This window comes from Lontra canadensis, unplaced genomic scaffold, assembly GCF_010015895.1.
Source record: "Lontra canadensis isolate GAN:19392208 unplaced genomic scaffold, GSC_riverotter_1.0 scaffold6, whole genome shotgun sequence".
Lineage (NCBI taxonomy): Eukaryota > Metazoa > Chordata > Mammalia > Carnivora > Mustelidae > Lontra > Lontra canadensis.
The window spans coordinates 21804250-21830177 of record NW_022631000.1 but is presented as its reverse complement, the minus strand read 5'-3'; the positions used below and the strand labels follow the sequence as shown (position 1 = coordinate 21830177).

The 25928-nt window shown below is 37.2% G+C and overlaps 1 protein-coding gene across 9 annotated transcripts in view; it reads left to right on the top strand.

Annotated features, from left to right (window-relative positions):
• TFDP2 (transcription factor Dp-2) overlaps positions 1-25928 on the top strand; it is a 115841-nt gene that overhangs the window by 61011 nt on the left and 28902 nt on the right. For 6 of the 9 annotated variants that reach the window (XM_032852380.1, XM_032852379.1, XM_032852387.1 and 3 more), the window contains 3 exons: positions 9375-9478; positions 15108-15229; positions 16672-16719. In XM_032852380.1, coding sequence (XP_032708271.1) covers positions 9375-9478; positions 15108-15229; positions 16672-16719 — 274 coding nt within the window. The remainder of the gene's footprint in view (positions 1-9374; positions 9479-15107; positions 15230-16671; positions 16720-25928) is intronic. The other 3 variants (XM_032852381.1, XM_032852388.1, XM_032852384.1) reach the window with 2 other exon arrangements.

Here is a 25928-nt window from a genome sequence, read left to right as displayed (position 1 = left end):
TATAATATTAAAAGCTTTTCTATTACTAAGGGATTAATAAATAAACATGTAGATCCATAAAAAGTAATACTGTGTGGTTAACAAAGTAATATTGAGGCAAAACTACATCTACGGGTATGGAAAGACATCTAAGATAGATACAGTATTATTAAGTGGGAAAAAAGCAACATGCAAACTGATACAGTATTCAGCTATATATGAAGGAAAAAAGGACGTTTATGCATATATGTTTGTTTATGTTAGAATCTTTCTGAAAGTTTATATACAACCTGGCACCAGTAGACATCAGTAGGGAAGGGAATAATTAGGTGGTGGCTGGAGATAGAAGGAGACGTAGTTTTCACAATATACTCATGTTTCATGTGTCTCCTGAATTTGTATCGTATGCTTCCATCCAGACATTCATGTATTCATTCATGTATTCATTTTCATGCAACAGTATTTGTTTATGTCTCAGGCAAGGTGTGGTAGGTGCTGGAGATACAACAGAGGATGAGATAATGAAGTGCCCCTGTCCTTACAGAATTTAAATTCTGGGAGTGGGTGGGCTGTGGACAGATAATAATCACCCCAAAGATACAGATGTAGTGGAAAGAAGGGCCATATGCACCCCAGTGTTCATAGCAGCAATGTCCACAATTGCTAAACTGTAGAAAGGAGCCGAGATGCCCTTCAGCAAACAAATGGATAAAGAAGATGTGGTCCCTATACACAGTGGAATATTACTCAGCCATCAGAAAGGAGGAATACTGGGGCGCCTGGGTGGCTCAGTGGGTTAAAGCCTCTGCTTTCGGCTCAGGTCGTGATCCCAGCGTCCTGGGATTGAGCCCCGCATCGGGCTCTCTGCTCAGCGGGGAGCCTGCTTCCCCCCCTCCTCTCTCTCTGTCTACCTATGATCTCTCTCTGTCAAATAAATAAATAAAATCTTTAAAAAAAAAAAAAAAGAAAGGAGGAATACTCAACTTTTGCATCAACATGGACAGGACTGGAGGAGATTGTGCCGAGTGAAATAAGTCAAGCAGAGAAAGTCAATCATATGCTTTCACTTATTTGTGGAGCATAAGGAATAGCATGGAGGACATTAGGAGAAGGAAAGGAAAAACGAATTGGGGGAAATCAGAGGGGAGACGAACCATGAGAGACTGTGGACTCCGAGAAACAAACTGAGGGTTTTAGAGGGGAGAGGATGGGAGGTTAGAAGAGCCTGGTGGTGGGTATTAAGGAGGGCACGTATTGCTTGGAGCACTGGGTGTTATACCCAAACAATGAATCTTGGAACACTGCATCAAAAACTAATGATGTGTACTGTATGGTGACTAACATAACATCATAAAAAATTAAAAATTAAGAAAAAAACTATATTCGCATGAGGACCTAGGGCATTTGAAGGTTCCAAACAGTGAATGTCCGTGTGTGTGTTTAGGCTTGGTCGGAGCATTTTAGATGGTGCTGGCCTCATTTCTTGGGTAGTGGAAGAAACTAGACATCTCATTACAGATTTAGTCCATTCCCATTTTAAATGTAGATGATTGGCCCTTCGTGTATACACTCCTGTAGTCTTGCTGATTTTCTGTCTAGCTCTTGGTTCTCATTCAGCCTGGAAAGTGCTTTTACTCATAGCCAACACCTAGGGATTACTGGTGAGTTCCCCCTCTTGTCCTTTGTGAAGTGAGAGGTTTAGTGTCTGGTATGTGATTAAAACACGGTTGGTCCTCTTGTCCCTGAGTCTGTGTGGCTGCCTTGGATAAATGTGTGGATGGGTAGTCAGGGCAACTCTCTCCCCTGGCTGGTTGAGAAGCCTTCATTCTGGAGGACCTAGTTTGGAAGCACATCAAAGGAATGGAAATGGACACAGAGGGGATGAGGACTTTCATAGTGTTGAGAATAAAATAATGTTGAGAATAAAGTATCTAGCAAGATCTCTTCGCAAGCTGGCAGTCTCAGGACTTAGAAAGGCCTTTTGGCTTGGGCAGTGGGAAACATCCATTGGCTACATCTGGGGGCCAAGTAAGCAAGAGGCCTTCATTCTTCCTTCTAGATTTGGATTTCTCTTGCCTTTTCTATCATGGGAAACACACGCACACAAGTGATTTAGGGTTAGAAGATTGGTTCTCCCAGCTGATGATGTATTTGGAAATGGTCATTGGAGCAGTATTCCTTGAAAGAGCTCTTTCTGCACTGACCAGGTCCTAGAGCTTAGTGCCTGTGTGTGACCTGTCTGCTCTTTAGCGTGAAGACATCTCTGTCACCTAGGGGAGGGGGCAAGCTGGCTACCAGTCATGGCATTTAAAACAGCAGGACAAGAACTAAGCACTCAGAAGCAGGAGGGGAAATCAGAATAAAGAAATAAATAAATCATCGTCATCACCTAAGCAAGTAAATATTAATAGGCCATATATCATCACATACAGATAAGTGCTCTAGTAAAGAATCATAGTAAATTAGAAGTGCTTATATAGAATGGTCAGGCATCTGATGTGATGACCAAGCCAGAGACTAGAAGGAAGCTAGGGAATAAGGCAAGTAAATATCTGAGGGAAGAAAGCAAAAGGATTGTATAATCTGTAATTAGCCTCTTAATAGTAAGTATGAAATTACGTAGGTCACCCCCCCTCTTTTTTTATTAAGGTATAATTTGCATGTAGTGGAGCCTAACCCCTTTAGCCTAGCATGATACGACTTTGACAAACACCTACACCACCACAAACTAGGTCATTCTCTTAACTATTTAGGGCTGAGGGTTAGCTTTTCCTTTGGAGTGGGACCCTGTATGTGTATGGGATATACCACTATTTCTGATTTGAGGTATTTATAAACCCATTAAATAGGTGTACACTTTCTTAGAGTAAGTTATTAATTTGGTTCTTCTAGGACGATGTGACAGTAGGCTTGGGTGAAGGTTTTTCCAAAAACTAATTCAGGCCAAAAAAAATTTTTTTTTCCAGAAAGTCAGTACTGTGAAAAATTAACTAAAATTGTCATCATGTAGACAAACCACAGTTATTTCACTGTATTTTTTATTTTAATTGGACATATTGAAGGTGACTAACTGGAACAGGAACCCCTTTAAGAATTATGAGTGAAAGAAATCTTTGGTGTCTAGACAATTCTAATGGAAAATAGAAAGATTCTAATTACTCAGAAAATTGAAATAAAATTTTGAGCCAAAATTGTGTGCCTGTGCCAAGATTTGGCTAAGTTTTTAGCTCTTTTTCCAAGCCAGTTCCCCAGGTGATTGATCTCATTTAGTTAATGCAGAGAATTGCCAAAACCCAAATCCAGGCAGGTCTTTAAATTTTTGTTTTTAATAAATACACCAACTGCCAGGAATTGGCTTCTGGACAGTATCAAGCCCCTGTTGCCAAAGAGCTATGAATTAAGGCCTGGTACTTAGGAAAAATTCTTTACACTTGGTTTGGTTTACTTCTCTTAACCTACCTGAAATGTTGGGATACTGGATGTTTATAACTGATTTAAATATGTCCTTTTGAGTTAAAAAAGTTCTGTTTCTGCTTGAACCTAGTTGATTTGATGAAAGTAAACAGTTGTCTAAATGCATGGCTTTTATTTCTGGGTATTATAATTATTGAAATCCAAGAAACCTTGGATTTCAATTTCTCATCTTATACAAAATTATTGCTTCCAAAGCAGATTTCATTTTTACTAATTATAAAACACAAATACCTCATTTATAGATTTGTATCTTGTTTCAATAGCTGTGACTGAATCTCATGCTATTTCCCTTCCTCCCCCCCCTTTTCCTTCCAGAATGGCAGTAACTTTTTAAATTATAAAATATGCATGTTCATAAGATGTTTTTTCAAGTAATGAATAAGTATGAAACAAGTAAAACATTCCCCCAAACTCTTACCAGAGCTAACCTCTCTTACATTTGTTGTTTTCTTGCCATACTTTTTATGCTTTATATAACTTATGAGCATGTAGTTTTTAGGTAAAGGGAGTCATACCAATCATAGCCTCGTAAAATGGGAACATTTTTCCATGGCTAATATGTCCTTACAGTTCTGTTTTAGGAACTATGTAATATTCTATCATACACATGTGCCAAAAGATGTTTATACATTTAAATTGTTTCTAGGTTTTTTGCCTTTATCTATAATGTTGCAGTTCTAGGACATGTATAACTGTTCTTATCTGCTTAGTTTATTAGGATACATATCCAGCAGAGGAATTGCTGCTGAGGAGGTCTTCCCATTATTGGGAATTAATTGTGATGCTGATGCAGAGGCCAGGGATCAGCTTGCCACTTAGGCAATGGAGAGCGGTTGAAAGGACATTTTGTTAAGTGGAAAGAGACTTTAAAGTGTGTATAATTGTTTTTAAAGCACTTATTTAAAATGATGTCCCCTAAGAGACTAGACCCATTACTCCTCTTTAGTTACATTGTCGGACTGCCCTTCAAAAAGACTAATATGCCTCCCACCAACAACGTGTTAGCTGCTTGAGTGCAGGTGATAGTGTCCCTTGCACCAAGCACGCATAAGTGCTTAGCATTAGTACTTAACATCTAGTAGGTGCCAAGTAAGTATTTTGTAAATGCAGCCATTATGCCACATTTTTACCAACTCAGGATGTTATCAGACTTACTAATCTTTATCAGCCTGGTACATGAAATTGTTTCTTTTTTTTTAAAGTGTAATTTTTTTTTAAATTAAAATCAAGCATCTTTTCATGTGATTATTGACATTTAGGTTTCTTCATGGCCTCAGCTTATTTTTGTATTGAGGTATTTTTACTGTTATTGACTCAGAAGTGGGAAGTTAAGTAAATAAAAGTTTTTCAGGATAGTAATCTAATGACGTATGTGTTGCAAATTTGTTTACCAAGTCTGAGGTTTCTCTCAAGTATATTAGGTCTTTTGCTATTTAGGAAACATTTATTTTTTGATAATCCCATCTGTCAGTCTCTTTTCACTTAAGATTTCTAAATGCTATAACATGCTCAGAAGGGCTTCTTCATCCCCAAATTACAAAAACTATTATTACCTTTCTTTTAATACTTCAATGGCTTTAATTTTTTTAAAGATTTTATTAATTTGAGAGAGAGCATGTGCACGTACATCAGCAGCGGGGAGGGTCAGAGGGAGAAGTAGAGGGAGAGAAGCAGGCTTCCCTGTGAACAGAGAGCTCTATGTAGGACTCCCTCCTAAGATTCTGAGATCATGACCTGAGCCCAAGGCAGATGCTTAACCGACTGAGCCACCCAGGCATTATGTCTTTAATTTTTATGTGTAAATACTTGATCTTTCGGGAATTGATTTTTGTACAAGATGAGAAATTGAAATCCAAGGTTTCTTTTACCTAAGTGGACAGTTTCTTATCTCAGAAACATTTCTTCTGGTGTGCCTTTTTTAATTATTATTATTGAAGTGCAGCTGATGTGCAGTATTTTATTTTTCAGATATACAACCAAGAACATTTTATTAAGTAATCCGCCCTTTCCCACATTGATTGGAAATGCTGCCTTTACCATATATAACATTTTTGTATGTACAAGAACTAATTTCTGGACTTTAATTTCTGTTTTGTCACTTTTTTTATTTGCTTCTTAGCAATATCACATTATTTCTGACACTTCAGCTGTGTAATAATTTTGAAATCTAGGTAGGCTAAAGTTACCCTCTTCCCTGTTACTCCTTTTTTTAAAAAATTTCTTGGCTGAGATAAACCATAAGTGACTCTTAATCTCACAAAACAAACTGAGGGTTGCTGGGGGGAGGGGGGTTGGGGTGCGGGTGGGGTTATGGACATTGGGGAGGGTATGTGCTATGGTGAGTGCTGTGAAGTGTGTAAACCTGGTGATTCACAGACCTGTACCCCTGGGTAAAAAAATATATGTTTATCAAAAAAAAAATTTCTTGGCTGTTCTCTGCCTTTACTCTTCCAGATGTACTTTAGAATCAATTTGTCAAATTTATTAAGTTCCCTCTAAATTCTTTTGGTATTAACTGGCATGGCAGATCTGGGTTTAATGATGTTTTTCATTTTGTTTTGACCTGAGTTTTATATTCTTAATTTTCCTCTAGTGTCAGGTTTAAAATCAGAGTCAATCTGTTCCCTAACCTTAATTTGTCTTTTTTGTGTTTCTTGTTCACTGCTTTTTGCTGGTTTTTTATTTTTGCTTTAACAGTTTATCAGAAGTGATCTCATCTTAAACATTCAGCATCACTAAAGTCATTTTTTAAAATCATCTGAGAAGACAAATACCACATGGTTTAACTTACATGTGGAATGTTAAAAACTAAATGAACAAAGAAAAGCAGAAACAGATTCATAAGTACAGAGAACAAACCAGTGGTTTCCAGAAGGGAGGGGGTCTGGGGATAGATGAAATAGGTGAAAGGTACTAAGAAGTATAAACTTCTAGTTATAAAATAAGTCACAGGGTTGCAGCATACAGCGTGGAGAATATTAAGTCAATAATACTGTAATAATGTTGTGTGGTGACAGATAGTAACTGCACTTACCATGATAAGCATTTTGTAATATATGTAACTATCAAATCCCTATGCTGTACTCCTGAAACTAATATAATACTATATGTCAGCTGTACTTCAATTAAAAAAAAAAAAAAATCTGAGAGCCAGACTTTTGCAGGGCTGTGTTTTTCCTCACATATCTGTCCTGCCTGGGGCTGAGTTGATGGCACATGTCTATCAATTACATAGCTGTTCTCCTTCACCCTAGAATCATAGATAATTATTCTCCAGTTAGGGTGAATTCTTAAATAGGTGAATAACCATATTTGGGAAGTTTGATAATAACTTTTATCTTTAGCACTTGGTAAGATATGTGTGTTATATAAAAACAAAAATCAGCTTCATGGTTACAGAGGAAGGAAACTTTATTTGATATCCTGGTTGTTCAAAATAATAAAAGACCTAGCATTTAAATTTATTTCAGACTCAATATAGGTTATGGTACCAGTTAAAATGTAACAAAAAAATACAGTTTACACCACATTACAGGAAATACGGCATCCAGATTAGAAAAGGTAATAGCTCCAATCTTTGCTAATCAGTTTTATATTTCTGTGTGCCTATTCTGTGCCAGGAACTAAACCAGGTGCTAGGATACAAAGCTGAGAGACATAGCCCACTTAAAACTATGTAAATGATAGCTAGAACAAGCAAATGATCATAGGTTTTATGAAAAAGTCAGAAGAAGGTCATCTAGGAACTAGACCACAGAGGCTGGGAACAGCTTGTAAGGGGAGGTGGCACCACACAGAGCAGAGGCTTGGGAGGTGGGGCTGTGGCCCTCTCTATCTCTGGCATGTTGTACACATTCTTTAACTTCATTCTGTCTCAGTTTCTAAATGTGTAAAATGGAGACAGTAATAATACATTTTATTCTATTCTCCTAAGCACTAGCAAGATGATGTATATATGGGAAGCCTCTAGAACAGACTCTGGCACACAGTAATGACTTAGAAAATGGTATGGAATGCCATTTTAAATGCTAGGCAGTAGAAGTAGCCCCAGGAGAGAGAGACTTCCAACAGAAGGAAAGGTGTGTGCCAAAACTGGAGTGGTTGAGCTGGGGCCTTTCTGGAATTGCAAAGTATTTAACCTGATTGGAGTGGAGGGAGTAGCTGAAGATGAAGCTGGGAAGGGAGGCAGAGGTGAGATCTATAGATAGAAGCTGTTGTGCCATGTTGAGGAATCTGAGGGAGGCATTGAAAGTGTTGTGGAATCTTTGAAGGCCTAAAGAAGGGGAGTGTCCAGAACAGTTTTCCCTAGTTGAAAGACTGGTTTGTTACAGATTTGTGGAGGGGCTAGCAAAACTGTTTGAAGTAGCATTTCCAGTTAGAGTGGTAGTGCTCAGCCATGGCTGCACGTTGGAACCTTCTGGAGAATTTTCAGCGGTCTCATGCCCAGGTTTGCTCCCGACCAGTTTTATCAGCAGCTCTGGGGTGGGACTGAGGCATTGGTATTTTTTATTGAGTCCCAGATAATTCCATTGCACAGCCACAATAGTGCATCACTGAGTTAGACGGTAAGTGTGTTTGAATCAGATTTGATAACCTTTCAAATTAAACCAAGTGCTAGCAACATAAAGGAGCCAGAGTAAGGAGATAAATAGGATACGGTGGTCATTTGAACAAGGAGGGGGTTATTTCTGGACTGGGTCACTGGGATGGTAATGATCATCTATCAAGACTCAAGTCATATACCAAGAACATGAAGGAGAAAGAGATTTGGCTATTAGACCTTGTTGAGTGTGGGTATTGAGGGAAAATGATACAGGGCAAATGGGCAGAAAGAAACTGAAGGGGAGGAGCTGATGGTGCAGTTGAAAACCCGGGAGACAGTAGATAATTGATAAGTGAGACCCCTGAGAAGATAGGATGTGTAGAGACATGAAAGAAATCATTTATATGAGAATTTCCACTCAGAGAGAAAAAAGTAAAAATAGGTGAGGGTGCAGACAGGTTCACAGGTCAGGAAAGAGAAGCTACAGTATAGCCTGATGGCCTGATTTCCTCACTGAAGGAAGTAGGAGTATTTGCTGAAAATCAGGTGAAAAGTGGGGATTAATGAGTCTGGGCAAGTGCTTGGAGATTCAAGGGGGCCATCTGAGAAGGAGGGGTCTTGTCCTGCTCTTAAATGCCGTCTTTCCCCCTAGAGTTTCAGTATTGAATCTCTTTCACATACTTTCTGGGTAATCTTCTTTGTTACATTAGATTATTAAGAAAAACATTGATAAACTGAAGTTTGTCCAGAGTGGTTAAGTAGTTGACATAGTTCAGAAAGTTATCAGTTAACGTTTCATTTCTGGGGTAGCACTTAGCTACCTTAATTTCAAATTTAAAGTGTTGATATCACTTGAAAACACTGTGCACATCTCACTGTTTTCAGTATCACTAGGTAGCATCATATTTTTTTCTAAATACCAGCTCATTTGCAAGCACGTTAATTCTTAGTGTAAATACTTTCTATTATACTATAAATTCTAATAGATATTTTAGTTCCTATCTACTTCATACTTTTTTTGGTTCTATGATGTCTGATAAAGATCTAACGAGATTTCTCAACTCTGACATAAACTATGATTTGCAGTATGTATTCTCTAAATATATTTTCCTCTAAAAACCCACTAAAAGTTTAGTAATTAATTGTCAGGCAGAGTGAACCATTTATTTTACAGTTTTCCTATTTAGCAGAACTAATTGTATTCCCTACAAAAAAGCAATCATTAGAATGGCTTTTCCGTAAGGCTTCTTGTTTTAACTTAATTATTAAAATAATTATAAATTACTGAAACAAAACTGGGGTTAGGACCATGAATGTATAGATAGAAGGGGACCTTGATATTGCAGGACATTAACCTAATATTTTTATATCATTTCAGGTAACATTTCATTTGTTGCATTTCCAGTTTCCAGCACCAACTCACCAACAAAGATTTTACCAAAAACCTTAGGACCAATAAATGTGAATGTTGGACCCCAAATGGTAAGAAAACCATCAAATCTTAGAATTTGACATGTTGCTCAGGCAAGACTAATTTAAAAGATAATTGTACTAAAGATGCTGAACAAAAATTCCAGTTCACTTCTTAACTTATGCACTTTTTTAAGAAGTTTTGTTTTCATCAGAATGTATCTGATTAAGTCTTGAGAAAAAGAAAGGCGGTTGTGCTCTTCATTATTTAATTTTCATGTAATGGAGTCTGGATTCTGGATATGTAATATCAAGGTTTTTGCTTGCTCCCTATGGTAGGCTTCTCTTGTTTTTAGTTTGATTAAATTGATTAGAAATCTGTTGTGTTTTATGTTCTCCTCTTTTTTTCCTTATAAAATAACCTTTACTGCCCTAAGCTGTGTATTCTTATATAAATTGAATATGACCCAGCAGTTAATCTATATATCCAGAGCTATCAATCTTTAGCAGTAGAAATAATGAATGAAAAGTGGAAAATATTTAACTGTTTCTCTGGAGGCATTCCATTAATCATGCTAGAGCTTGAAGTATATAACACTTTCAGAAAAGCCTTACTTTTAAACAAAGTGACATGCAATTACCCTGAAAACTATACTTAATTTAAAGTATATATAAATAATATATATATTATATATAAAAAGTTCTCAGCCACCTTTAGCAAGAGTTTGTAAATGCTTGAACAGTAACTCTTCATTGTTAGTGCTCATGTGGTCTCATCTATAGAGCAGGAAGGATAAATTTTGCCCATGATACTCAGTACTGTGGACTCTGTTAAATGCAGAATTATTTAAGCAAAAAATGTATCTTAACATATTTAGTGGCTTCAACAAATCTTCACGCATTTAAGACATTCAACACATGACATTTTTCTTGATCACTTGAGGACTGTTAATTACCTACAGAATTCAAACTGAAGATCTCTCACAATTTACTGTAACTATGTGAAGAATGTAGTCTAGCTCCAGACCTCATGGGGACTTAAGTTCAGATAAGTGTCCCCATTTCAAGGTAGTTCAGGGTATATTTCAAACATTTACTAAGCTTTTGCTTCTCACCAGCCACTGAAAAGTAGGTGTAAATGAGATAAGGCACCTGACTTTAAAGTCTGTATTTTGAAATGTGATTATATAAACACCAAAATTAAATAAACATCCCTGAACTCTTAGAGTTTCTCCCTCACAGTCCTCTGTTTCGAGAGACTATTTCCTGTCAGTATTTTAGGGATACTGCTGTGGCTCAAATTCTTTTGGAAACAGTTTTTCTTTCTGTTGTCAATTTGAGCTACCGTGCATGCAGTTACTGTTCTACCTCAGTTCTGACAATGATAAAGTAGTCTTGTGCACTACTTACCTCATCACTACAAACCTCAGAAACAGCAAAAGAAAGGTCAGAAGAAGGAAGGGAGATTTGGGGTTCCTCTTTAAACCAGACCTTAATTTGTGTCTTAATACTGAGGTGCTTTTTCCAGTTCTCAGTTCTTAGAAATAAGAGCTTTCTTTTTGACTTCCTAATTATTGTAGAATCCCAGTTAGAGCCATTTCTCTCTTCTTTTGTTTATTTCTTTTGAATAGTGTCCCCTCACCTTCACTCTCTCATCCGTGATTTAAAAGCATTTTTTTTTAAGTTGGAAAACCCTTGAATAAAACCTTTTTCTTTTTTAAAACCTGCTTCTCTCTGTTGTCTTTGTCTATTTGCCCTATAAATTTCACATCTCTAGCCAAGTCTTAATGGTAGATAGACATTTCAAATAGTCTTAAGAAAAAGGTTGTTTTCTGTGTTTATAGTAACTAGTTTAATGTAACTGTTTTAGTTTGGAATACTTGCTCTATACTTGAAGGTAGCTTGTCATATAATCTCATAACCATCTTTATTAAGAATGGTTAAAAAGTACATGTTTCTTATAGTAAAACTAAAATGTTGTGACATAATAAACTCCTTTAATGTAATACTTTATAATTACATAGATTCTTTTTCCCTTTAGAATACATAAGCTCTTGGGGCGCCTGGGTGGCTCAGTGGGTTAAAGCCTCTGCCTTCAGCTCAGGTCATGATCCCAGAGTCCTGGGATTGAGCCTGGCATCGGGCTCTCTGCTCGGAGGGAGCCTGCTTCCCTTTCTCTCTCTGCCTGCCTCTCTGCCTGCTTGTGATCTCTATCAAATAAATAAATAAAATCTTTAAAAAAAAAAAAAAAGAATACAGAAGCTCTCTTGGCTTTGCTTGCTTGCTTGCTTTCTAAGTGAAGTATCATTGACACCGAAGGTTACATCAGTTTCAGGTATATAGCAGAGTGATTGGACAGCTCTGTACGTCATGCTGTTCACCACCAGTGTAGCTACCATACAAGGCTGTAACAATTTCTTGGCTATTCTTACTGTAGATGGCAGTAGTATGTAAGATACATTGATTGAAGGCAGAAAACCTTCAGAATGAGGTTCAATTACTCTATGATTTTCATAGCCCAGCTGTAATCCGTTGTCAAAAAACTGCATGATTACATTTAAATTAACGATTTCTTTGGAGGTGGGGGAGGGTAAGTGCTGGAATTTAAAATAAATGTTCACTTTCCTTATCAGATAAACTGAATATAGTAATTACCTCTAATTTACCTCTAATTTCAATTTGGAATTTCAAAATTAAGGTTCAGTTTTATAAAACACATCTGACTCATCACCTATATAATTTTCCTGTATTCAGTGGTTGATCAAGTTCTGTTGGCTTTTCTTTGATTTTATTTAAGGTTCACTGTCATTGTCCTAATTGGGAACTCATTGCATCTCTTCTATGAGATGAACTATCTCTTCTATGCATGAACTTCTAACTTGTCTTTGTAGTTGAAGTATATCATCCCTCCAGTTTGTTCATTCAGGAAATGTTTATTGAGGATTTCTGCTATTGAGGGCATAGCAGGCACTAGGCTAAGGGAAAAGAACAGAATATTGCTAATCACCGTCAGCTCAGCAAAGAATGTCAGGGGACATTCTGACATTGAGGAAGAAAAAATAAACCAGAACATAGCAGTTCATTTCCAAAGCCTTTCTCAGTAATAATAACCAGTTTTTTCCTATGTCCTATTTCCCTTCCTCTCTTCATCTTTTTTTTCTACAAAGCCCTTTAAATCAGGTAAACTGAGCCTGTAGGCTACTAATAACAGATACAGAAAAAGAACTTAGTAATAATACTGCACAAATAATGCAGTCTGTCTCAAGGGTAAGTTTGGATGATTAGAATTGCTTTGTGGAGACTCCTGTTCTAGAAATAGAGTAGACCAGAGACTGATCAAATACTCAGATTTTCCTTCTTAAGCTTCACCCTCAAGGTCAGCATGTTATAGGACGTACAAACATGTGATGTAATGATTGGTAAGAACTATGTCCTTTATTATTTTTTTTTAAGATTTTATTTATTTATTTGACATGGATCACAAGTAGGCAGAGAGGCAGGCAGAGAAAGAGGAAGCAGGCTCCCTGCTAGCAGAGAGCCGGATATGGGGCTCGATCCCAGGACCCTGGGATCATGACCTGAGCCAAGGCAGAGGCTTTAACCTACTGAGCCACCCAGGCGCCCCAGAACTATGTCCTTTATATTGCATTTTCTTACTGGATTTTATGTAGTCCTTCTGGCATATTAATGAACAGAGAAGCTACTCATTTTAAGAGCTGGGTCTTCTGTCTCAGTTCATCAAATATTTCTTGTGCCTTTCCTGTGAATATCTCCTAGCTCTGTGCTAGGCTCTGCAAACATTTGATCTACCCTTAAAGATTTTCACTGAAATGGAGGTGCAGAGGTAGGGTGGGTGTGTAGAAGGGTAGGAGATACAAACCTATTATCTAGCATTCATATTTCCTCATGAGGTAAGCTTCTAAATTCCTCATTTAAGGGCGCCTGGGTGGCTCAGTGGGTTAAGCCGCTGCCTTCGGCTCGGGTCGTGATCTCGGGGTCCTGGGATCGAGTCCCGCGTCGGGCTCTCTGCTCAGCAGGGAGCCTGCTTCCCTTCCTCTCTCTCTGCCTGCCTCTCTGCCTACTTGTGATCTCTGTCTGTCAAATAAACAAATAAAATCTTTAAAAAATAAATAAATAAATAAATAAAAATTAAAAATAAATTCCTCATTTAATATTCCCTGGAATATTGTGGAGAATCAGAATTTTCCAGATATCTATCAGTGTTTATTGTCTTTTTTTTTTTTAACTATAGAATTAACTTACTAAAATTATTTCCTAGGCATTTGTATATAGTAATATCTCCCTAGCTCCAAATTGGCAAAATGCCATACACAAACGGAGGTAACTAATGTTCTTAAGTATTTGGTAAATGAATAAATGTTGATGCAACTTTGATAATGAAGGCCAGACTAAGTTTGAAATGCAAATGAATCCTTCCCATTGTTCCTTATGGAGCAAATTAACAACGAACTTAATGACTGGAATTAGACCTGCCTGCAGAAACAGGTTTCATTTGATCAGGGCTACAAAAATTAGTATTTTGACCTACATCAGACAGTAGAAATAGAACTACTTCTTTGAAGATCTGTCATTTAAAAATTGTGTGTAGCTCACATAGATGCTTTTCTCTCTTAATTGGTACTTAAACAAAACTTTGCTGTTATGGAAATTTTCAAAAGTATACGAAAATGGAATCTCTTCCCTTGAGGAGATCTGAAGCTCTGCGGTTGCCCAGTTGAGGGCAGTCCTGTGCCTCAGGGTTGGAAAGAAAAAAAGAGAGAGAGAATCCCTGTGTGCCCAGCAGCTCATTCTTCAACAGTTACCAACGTGGGGCCCATGCTGTTGCATTAATCCCCCTACTCACTGGAGCCTGCCCTTATTTTTATGGCAAAAGTACTTATAAAGATATTAGTAGAATGCTAAATTGTCTTTTGTACTAATTATTATAAACATTTTTGGAAAAAACATGGTCTATTTATTAGTGAAGTCCTGGACAGCAATTTGGTAGCACCTATCAAGAAGCTTTTTGAAAAGTCTATATCCTTAGTTCCATTACCTTTCTAGAGTCTGTCCTTAGGAAATAGATACTAAGGCCAAAATCGTTGTCCAAAAATGTCCATCACAGCATTGCTTATAATAATGGATAATTGAATATCCATATATAGCTAACGGAGGGGATAACAAATCCACATGATAAAATGTTTCACTATCTTCAAAATTTCTGTGAAGAATATTTACTGACATGAGGAAATGCTCTTGAAAAAAGAAGATAAAATTGCATTTGTTACAATAATCCAAATTGTATGATGCCTTTGTGTATATTTTGGACATGAAGATCTGATTTACTCTTGCCCTAGTTTGGGTACCTCAAGTTCAACTGCAGTTAGGTTCTGTAATTTCAAAGACAGCTTTCTGGGTTTTTTTAATTTTTAAAACATTGTTAGTTGCCACCTTAATCCTTCCAAATTGCTGTTCATTTGCTGAAACCTGTATTGTGACCTCATGGCAGTATTCAATTACTAATGCTTTAAGATCATAGAATATAAGTGAGTGAAAGCTTATGTTTTAGATGATTGCTATTAAGTGCGTTTTTGGCAGTGAGTTTTCCTCCTTATATGTAGCTTAGCAGTCAACATGATTTTCAGCCTATATGCATTTCTTAATAACTAAGAATGTTATTTTCTGTGTCCTAACTTTATAGATTATAAGCACACCACAGAGACTAACCAGTTCAGGAAGTGTTCTGATTGGGAGTCCATATACCCCTGCACCAGCAATGGTTACTCAGACACACATAGCAGAAGCTACCGGCTGGGTCCCAGGGTAAGAGTGTTGTTGCAAGTTACCTTTTTTAAAACTTTTTCTGAAGCTATGATCTTTTTCTCTCACTGAGTTGTCTTCCATTCTTGTTTTATGTTAGCCTAGTCCTTAGAAACTAATGTGTTGCCTTTAAAACTACCTATTTTAATTTCACTTTATGTCTTAGATAAATATCATTTATGGAGCAACCATTTTTAGGTAGAGAAAAACAATACAGTAATTTGTACCAGAATCTTCTGATCTTTCAGCTCTGAAAAAGGACTACTTTTTTTGTGATTATGACATTTAACTGCTTTGGAGATGCAAATTCTATATTTTATATTGTTTTAACAAACTTAAGAAAAGAATTGCATATTGAATGTTGGCTCAGAATTTCCCCCTGTGAATTTTTGTTTCCTTAAACATCAGAAAAGGAACTAGGAAAAAGAGGCCAAAAATATTAAAAAATTTACTGAGTTTTTCTCTTGATCCTTTTCAAACACTGGACAATTAAATCAGTATCCCTTGTGCTCCTCATTTACCACTTTTAGTATCAAACTTTCAGATGTTTCATTTCTGCCTGTAAAATACCCTTAACCCAGCCTTTCTCTGCTCCTTATCATTTGAGCCTTTCATCTTTCCATAAGAGAAAACGCATAAGATAAAGGATTCAAACCTTATTTGTTTACTTGAGAAGTCATTTTCGTGGTGGCATACTATACTGGTGGTTGTGTCTTTGACTTATGATTCTGAGTTCTAGCAAGCAGACAGTAAATCTTGGTTGTGTAAGAGCTTTCTTATTTCCAAGATGTTAAATGAATTGATGAAATAATCCTGGCAAAGCGTTTCAAGCCATATACATGTTCATGTGTATACATACATGCACATGCACACACACATTAGAGACAGAAGAGTTTCATATGTATACATATTTTTTCACTATCAAAGGAGATGAAATGACGCAGTCACCTGTAATTCCATGGCCTTTATTCAGTCCTTATCCCACATAGGATCTGAAAGTTACCTTGGATTTCTGCATAGCCTTGAGAGTTTATAACATGAAAGCCAAACCCATGCCAGGTGTATTGGCCCACTTTGGAGATGACCGGGTTTGGATATTTTCAGCCCCAGCAGTGCTTTATATTGGGGGTGGAATGATTGCTCCGTCATTCCATAGTGACTAATACTCTTCTGTGCCTTTTCTAAGTCTGCAATATTTTTCTCCCATTTTCATTGAGCTCATTTCAGACTGTGTTGTTATATTGTGATCTTTTTGGTCCTGTGGTAAAATTTATTATGTTGTGATTTCTTGGTCCTATGATAAAACGTATCTTTTCTATTTGTTAGATTTTGTGTTTGGATGTATTTGCTGTGGAATTAGACAGGTTACAATAAATTATTCGTGAAATAAAATTGTGTTTAAATATCTGTTCTTTTTATGCTATCTTTTTTTTTTTTCTTTTTAGTGATAGAAAACGAGCTAGAGAATTTATAGATTCTGATTTTTCAGAAAGGTGAGTATAAGTGTTAAGTATTTTGTTTGGGAGATGCTACTGTGTAGAGAGGAGTTTTCTGTCCAGATTGTTGTAGTTTAATTAGAGCTATTTTTCTTTGCATAACTTTAACTTCATTTAGTTTCTGCCTTTATTTCATGTCTTACTGAGTGTTCTACTTCACTTATCATTACATATATTCATTATATTTAATGGTTCCAAAATTGGCTGTTGGTAGTCTGTCCTTTAGCTCTCCCTCTCCTCTTGGAAGATGAATATACCACATTACCTCAGCATGCCCAAACTTTTTAAAAACAAGTTTTATTGAACACATTTAAAGATTATAAGTTCTTGGGACGCCTGGGTGGCTCAGTTGGTTAAGCAGCTGCCTTTGGCTCAGGTCATGATCCCAGCATCCTGGGATCGAGTCCCGCATCGGGCTCCTTGCTCGGCAGGGAGCCTGCTTCTCCCTCTGCCTCTGCCTGCCATTCTGTCTGCCTGTGCTTGCTCTCTCTCTCTCTCTCTCTCTCTGACAAATAAATAAAATCTTAAAAAAAAAAAAGATTTTAAGTTCTCACTTATTTCTTAACTATTATATTGAATACAGTATAATCTTTCCTTAGACTATTAAGACAGTCTTCTCAGTGTGCGTCAGAATCCGCTTTGGAGTGTTGAATGCAGTATGAATGTCTACCAAGTCAGAAGCTCCAGGGTTAAAAACGTAGGGTCGTTATTTGAACTTAAATTTCAGTGTGCCATGGAAGCCACTAGATGAGGTACCGTATTAATGTTGCACTATGTTCTTTAAAGATTTATTTATTTGAGAGAGAGCAAGCACATGTGCACACATTGGGGGGACAGACAGAAGAGAAACAGACTTTCCACTGAGAGCGAGCCCATTACAGGGGTTACACGACCCCAAGATCATGACCTGAGCTGAAATCAAGAGTCAGACATTTAACTGAGCCACCCAGGAGTTCCAAAGTTGTAATTATAAAACCTTGCCAGCTGCGCTTTTTTAATTTTATTTTTGATTCTAAGATTTTTTTAACCCCTTCTTCCAGTGGTATTTTAATCTCCTTTTTTTTTGTTAGGTCATCTGCTCTCAGTATAATAGATAGTTTTCTGTCTTTTCTGTTTTCTAGTTTGCTACCTCTAATTTTCACTGAGAAACTAGATGGCTAAATGTATTAGAATTCAGCCTGAAATAAAATCAAAAGGACTATGAGTGAGGACCTTGAGGCTATATAATAAAAAATGTGTGTTTTCTTGCATATGCACCAGCTGAACTTTAGTTCCTTTGTGGCATCTGTTGCTTGCTTCTTGGTTTGTAACTGTTTAGAACAGATAAAATCATGTCTGAGGAAATGCTGTATCACAATAGAGATATAGAGCAAAGTGTTCTTTCTCTTTAATGGAAACTACTCTTTCCAAATCCTGCTGGTCTTTTTTTGCATTTATCTTCAGAAAGGGCAGAAATACAAGTTTGTGCAGATGTATTTAGCAATATTTAAGGCCTTAAAATGGCACTATTCATTAGTTATGATTGGTGGCACTTATGTACTGCAAACAGTATAAAAAACAAGATTCTTTTTACACTCGCTTCATAAGAGAGACCTCTAAAGATTCACATACAGAAGTGCCAGATTAAATTGGTTGGCATAAACGTTGATTTGGCTTTCCTAGTGATTTTTATTCTTTTTATTTTTTTAATATAACTTTACTATAGTGAATCCTAGCCCCCAACTCCCGCAATCAGGTCTACTACATCTGATTTTCTTTTGGTTGTTGTTGTTTTTACAAGTTGTTTATTTTCCTCCAAATGCATTTTTCTATAATGCTATGAAACGTCCTTGTTTCCCTTCTTCCAGTTGTTTTTGTTTGTTTGTTTCCATTCTCCCTTCTCTCAAACATAGACGGATCTTTAGCTCTTTAGTGTCCTATATGTTGATTTAGGAAGTATTTGTATTCATTTTCTTCAGGGATTTATACATCAATATGTTGATGTATTCATAACTGATATAAATTATAACTGACATACATCAATATATATGAGGCTTTTTATCCTCATCTTACTACTTGAAGTACAACTTTAAGTATGTCTTACATAGCTGTTCCTTTGTCAAGATCATTTGTGAGAGCAAGTCATTTTCTGAAGAAATTTTGTTTGGTGGGTGAAGGATCCATTGAGGGATTCTCATGAATTTTATCCCCTGTATTCTGATCCGCTGGACTTCTTTTCAAAGAGCTTGTAGAAGAAGGTATGAAAATCCTCCTTTTGGTCTGGTCTGGGGTTTTAATCCTGAAAGATGTTTGTTCACTTTCTCTTTCCTCCTTTGGACAGAATCTGGTGGTGTCTTCTACATGCATCTCTTCCAGATACATGTGATTTTCCTTTTGGGACCTCTGCTGTGGGAAGAAGGTCCGGGGTGCCCCAGAGGAAGTGATGGCAGTCTGTGGGTGTTTTTCTCTGTTCCTGTCTTACATGAATAAGATGGAGCACAGTGGTGGCGTATTCTTCCTTTGTGCTCATGTAATCTTAATATCTTTCTGTTGGTGGAAAGTTAAAACTCGACTTATTTATAATAAACTGATAATTTGTAATTAACTAATATAATTTAAACTATAATAAGCTAATAAGGAAACTCAGTATAGTTAATACCTGTATTGCTTCAGTGATGTTTAGGAAATTGTCATTCAGCAAACATCTGAATATCTCTTAACTGTTATGTTCTAAGTATTGAAGAGAATTATAAACAAGATAGGTAAGTCTGCCCTTAAGAGAGCTTCTCTTGTGTGTGTGGGAGTAATATATAAGATTATTTTTAGATTATAATAGATGGATACAAAAAAATAAGAAAGGTGATGGCAACTACATTGGAGAAGGCCTCCTAAGAAAGTGATATTTAAGAGCAAAGAAGCAGTCATGTAAATAGCTTAGTGACATGGATGAGCCAGGGATTCTGGGCAGAGGGAACAGCAAATGTAAATAAAGCTCCCAAATGAGGAACTAGATTGATGTATTTGGGAAAAGTGAGAAAGGCAAAGAGTAAGATAAGGGTGGAGAGGTAGGCAGGAGTCAGATCATGATGAAAGGCCTTGTATAGGTCCTGGTAGGGAGATGGGTTCTTTCCTAAGGAGAATTTTTTTATTTTTAAAAGATTTTATTTATTTATTTGTTAGAGAGAGAGAGAGAGAGGGAAAGAGAGTAGCAGAGGGAGAGGGAAAAGCAGACTCCCTGCTGATCAGGGAGCCTGATTGGGGGCTTGATCCCAGGACCCCAGAATCATGACCTGAGCTGAAGGCAGACACGCAATCAACCGAGCCACGTAGGCACCCTCTAAGGGAGATTTTAAGCAGAGAAATGGCATCACCTAACTCACACTGACTGCTGAGGGATAAATGGATTCTAAGGAGACAAGAACAGAAGCAGGATAATCAGAAGATTATTGCAGGGGACAGGGGGCCCTGCAGTGGAAATGGGAAAAAAATGGATAAACCATGGCAGTAGAACCAACAAGATTTATTGATAGATTGAAAGAAGGAAGAGGAGAAATAAAGGATGGCTCTTGGTTTTTTGTATGAACAGCTGGGTGACTGATTATGCTTTACATTTACTGTAGTTCAGAGTGCATTTGGGAAGGAATTTTGTTTTGATATGAAGTTTATTAGTTATCTAAGTGATGTTATCACTAGTATATAAGTAGTATCATCAGCATGTAAATGGTCACAAGCCTGAATGTGGAGGGAGGGAGAGAGTGAAGATCCATAAGGAATAAACATTTATTTCCCATTTCAGTCCTGGATTGATGCAACATTGATGGATATATACTTCAGGAAAGTAGAGTTTTTTCCTAAACTATTTTACTGAATTACCAAATTAAATTATTTTGCTGATTTAACTGTTTCTAGTTGGCTCATTTAAATGGGAAATAAGGTTTTTATTATATATAATTCCTTATCTGAATAGATTTTTTTTAATAACTTCTACTTGGGATATGCATTTTTATACTACAAATTATTTTTGTAAGTAAAAATAAGTTTATATTGGGAAAATATATAAAGACAGTGGCTATAGGTTCTAGTTTAGTGCATGGAAATTCTTTGGGTACAATTCTTTTGAATACTTCAAATGAAATTATTAATAAAAGTTAACATGTATTTCAAACTATACCAATTAGGGGGCGCCTGGGTGGCTCAGTGGGTTAAAGCCTCTGCCTTCGGCTCGGGTCATGATCCCAGGGTCCTGGGATCTAGCCCCACATCGGGCTCTCTGCTCTGCAGGGAGCCTGCTTCCTCCTCTCTCTCTCTGCCTACCTCTCTGCCTACTTGTGATCTCTGTCTGTCAAATAAATAAATAAAATCTTTAAAAAAAAAAAACTATACCAATTAGGTTTTTTTCTAAATTTTTAAAAATTTCTCAATTTGGCTTTATTTGGTAAAGAATACTTCCTACTTCATTTATGGACTAATAAAGATCATAGCATTTATACCCCACGGCCATATTTTGGTGTTATTTGGAAAGAGGGTCTTGATGTTTCAAAGAGCTTGATTCTAAGAAAAGATTTAAGATTTAGATAGTAAGCTTCCAGTTTAAGGTGATAGACTGAATACTATGTTTACACCCCCAAACCCTAAAATCCTATTGGAATTTTCATGTAAAAAATAGTAAAAGGAAATAAATTTCTCAAAGTGCTATAAAAAGTGGTAGAGATATAGATTTTCCAAGTACAAGATGAAAGCCTACGTGACTATAATGAAGAACAAGTGGTAGTAGAGAAATCTACATCCCAAAATATGCATAGGAAAAGTCAGAATTGGAAATGGAAGCTATTCTCCCCTATTCTGACTGATAATGGAGAAGCTCTAGGCTTAGAGGTGACAAGTATAAAAAGCGAGAATGAATTAATGAGGGAAGTAGTGAGGGTAATGAAATGAAGACTATCTATGGAGCACCTGCGCCAACTGAAGCTTCCCAACCCACCAAATCCCCTTGTACCTCTCATTTCATTTCCACACATGCAGGTATTAACACCAAAGACATTTGTTCCCTAGGGCTGAAACTTAAGAGAATTGGTTTCAAGGAAACAGAACTCTGCCTTGATTAAACTTGTGGTTGGCTTCTTTCATTCCACATATTTTCAAGGTTCATCCATGTTGTAGCATATATTAATACATTACTCATTTTTATTCCATTGTATGGACATACCACATTTTGTGTATTTGTTCATTAATGATGGATATTTGAGTTATGCTGCTATGAACATTTGTGATTTGTCATTTCTCTTTTGTATATACCTAGGAATGGAATTGCAAGATCAAATGATAATTCTTTAGCCTTTTGAATAGGCTGTCTTCCAGAGTAGCTGTACCATTTTACATTCCTCCCAGCAACGGGTTCCAGTTTCTCTGCATCCTTTCCAGTGTGTGTTATTTGTCTTTTTTATTATAGCCATCCTTGTGAATGTGAAATGATATTTCATTATGGTTTTGATTTTCATTTCTCTAATGGCTAATGATGTTGAGCATCTCTTCATGTGTTTATAGGACCCTTGTATATCTTCTTTGAAGAAGTCTTTCCATATCCTTTGGTCTTTAGTTATTGAGTTGTAAGAGTTCTTTATATTACAACTTTATATTAGAATTAGAGTTCTTTATATTAGTTCTTTATATATTAGGCAAGATCCTAGTATTTTCTACAGTGACTGTACCATTTAAATTGTCAACAGCAGTGTACAAAGGTTCCAGTTTCTCCACGTTCTCATAACACTTTTTGATAATAGCCATCCTAATCTCATTGTGGTTTTCATTTGCATTTCCCTAATGATTACTGATGTTGAGCATCTTTTTAGGTCTTATTGGCCATTTGTATATCTCCTTTGAAGAAATGTCTATTCAAGTCCCTTGCCCATTTTTTAATTCAGTTGTTTTTGTTGTTGAGTTTTTATACCTTTCAATGTTCCTTTAGAACATTAAGTAGAGGCGTTGTTCCTTAACTGTCAGAGAATCTTTTATAGACTTGGTTGCAGGAGCAATCTCCTGTTTATGTACTGCAGGTATAAGCTATTCTTATTTTTGTTGAATCTTAATGTGTTATTGGTTGGGTTTGTTTTGGGCATGATGTTCTGTCAGCCTTCCAAAGAACAAACCTTATTTCTTGATTCAGCCAGTGCTGAGTGGTATCCTTCAGTTTTGTATTGCTTGTGAAAATTCTGGGAGCTCAAAGAGAAAAATCAGCTGCTGGATAATTTAATCCTCACAGCAGCCTTGTGAGGTGGTTACTTGTAGTTCTGTTTTTCAGATGGAAGAGTACTGTGGGTCTAAGTTAAATAAAGTTAACTGTTGAAAACTGTATAATTAGGAATATATCTCAGGGCCGTGGGATTGAGTCCCCTGTGGGGCTCCATCCTCTGTGCAGAGTCTGCTTCAGTTCTTCCCCCCTCTCTTTCCCATATATATATTTAACCAGTTTTTTTTTTCAAGTTTATTATCATTTCATGCACTGAATAATCTTATAAAATTATTCCATGTAGGTTGTCTTTGTTTCAAGAGTATGTTCCTCAGCTTTTAAAAGTTGTTAAAAGTCTAGTTGTTCCTATTTAAGAACTGTGTTTAGTTTCTTCCTTTAAATATTATCCATGTCTGGGGCACCTGGGTAGTGCAGATGGTTAAGCATCCTCCTCCTGCTTAGGTCGTGAGAATCCTGGGATCAAGCCCTGTGTTAGGCTCTTTGCTGAGCCGGTAATCTGCTTCTGCCTTTTCTCTCCTCCGCTCATGCTCTCTCTCAAATGAATAAATAAAATCTTTTTTAAAAAATTATCCGTGTTTGGGGGCATCTGGGTGGCTCAGTCGGTTAACCGTCTGCTTTCAGCTCGAGTCATGATCCCACGGTCCTGGGATTGAGCCCCACATCAGACTCCTTGCTTGGTGGGAAGCCTGCTTCTCCCTCTCCCAGTCTTCCTACTTGTGTTCCCTCTCTCTCTGTCTCTCTCTGTCAAATAAACAAAGTCTTTAAAAAAAATTATCCATAAAAAAATTATAAAAAAATGAAATTATTCATTCTGCCTGTAGAGGGCAAATTTGTCAGGTGATCACCCTGAACTACCCTATGATTATCTTATTGCTCCCCCCCCTTTTTTTTTAAAGATTTTATTTATTTATTTGACAGACAGAGATCACAAGTAGGCAAAGAGGCAGGCAGAGAGAAAGGGGGAAGCAGGCTCCCCACTGAGCAGAGAACCCAATGTGGGGCTCGATCGCAGGACCCTGGGATCATGACCTGAGCCGAAGGCAGAGGCTTAACCCACTGAGCCATCCAGGCACCCCTCTTGCTCCCTTTTTAAAAAGATTTAGGATTACATGAAAAACAACCACCTTGCTTCATCCCTGGTTTTGAAGAAGTTCATAAATATGGAGTTGAGATTTTTATTTACTTTAGACCATTGTCCAATTCTTAGCAGAAATGTAAAATCCCATACATAACATATTTCTTTCAAAATAACTCATGCACTCCCATTAGCAATTCATAGCATTTACCTTTGTCACCTAACTTTCACTAATTATATAAATTTATATGTGGCTAGCCATTTGTTTCTGAATACCCCAAATTCTAAGGGCAAATCAGCATAGAGTGGGCTTTGTGTGAAAATATATGTAGCACACAGGAATTGGAAGATTCTTTAAAAAATCAAATTACTTGCAGTGCCGGGGTGGCTCAGTCATTTGAGCATCCCATTCTTGGTTTTGGCTCATGTCATGATCTCAGGGTCGTGGGATTGTGTCCCCTGTGGGGCTCCACGCTCAGTGCAGTCTGCTTCAGATTCTTTCCCCCTCTCCTTCCCACTCATACTCTCTAAAACAAATAAATGAATTTTTTAAAAATGTAACTACTTATGGGGTGCCTTGTTGGCTCAGTCAGTTAAATCTGCCTTCAGCTCAGGTCAAGATCCCAGGGTCCTGGAATGGAGCCCCAAATGAGGCTCCCTGCTCACCAGGGAATCTGCTTCTCCCTATCCCTCTACCCAACCTCCCCGGTCAGGCTGGCTCACTCTCTCTCTCTCTTTTTAAGATTTTATTTGTTTATTTGAAAGAGAGAGCCCAAGCTGGAGGGGGGGTGGGCAGAATGACCGCTGAGCAGGAAGCCCAATGCGGGGCTCAATCCCAGGACCCTGGGATCCTGACCTGAGCCAAAGGCAGATGCTTAACTGACTGAGCCACCCAGGCGCCCCTCACACTTACTCACTCTCTCAGATAAAATCTTTAAAAAAGAAAAGAAAGATCACCATAGTGGCCCTGTAGAAGGTTGGAATGCCTCTAGATGGCACAGAAAAGAACACTTATGAGGTTCTAGTTCTATTCTGAGAGTCATTATGAGGGCCTGAACTAGGGCAGTGGGAACACAGAGAAGTTGAATTGAAAAGCTATTTAGGACTTGATTTAGATTAGATCTGATTGAATTAGATTGATTTGATAGAAAGTGCCTTTAGAAGAATAGAAGAACGTAGGTTGAATCTCATTTCTGGCTTGGGTGATAGGGTAGATGGTCCTGTCACTCACTTAGATGAGAACTGTGGTAGGATCCACAGTCACGCATCATATTAACTGAGTTCTCCTTTGTACTAATATAGTATTGTGAATTATAAAGACCCCCCCTGAGAAAGCTGGGCTAAGTATAAGAGACTGAGGCTAAGGGCTAATCCAATGTAAGTTATCAAAAATAGGCTCAAACCATTCTTTTCTCTCCCCTTTTTTTAAACTCTTTATTTTAGAGAATTTAAAAATATTAAAGTAGATGACTCATATCATGAACCTTTTATGTGCATGTCTCTGACCCTCAACAATAATCAGTCCATGGCATATCTTATTTTATATATACCCCCTCCTGTTTTATTATAAAGTAAATCATTTTCATCATAAATCTTTCTGTACTTACATCTAAAAAGACTCCTTTTTATTTTTTACTTTTTTTTAAAGATTTTATTTATTTATTTGACACAGAGAGAGAGATCACAAGTAGGCAGAGAGGCAGGCAGAGAGAGAGGGGGAAGCAGGCTCCCTGCTGAGCAGAGAGCCCAATGCGGGGCTCGATCCCAGGACCCTGAGATCATGACCTGAGCTGAAGGCAGAGGCTTAACCCACTGAGCCACCCAGGCGCCCCAAAAGACTCCTTTTTAAACATCATTATTATTTTATTTAAATATTTTAAATATCATTACACCTAGGAAAATTAA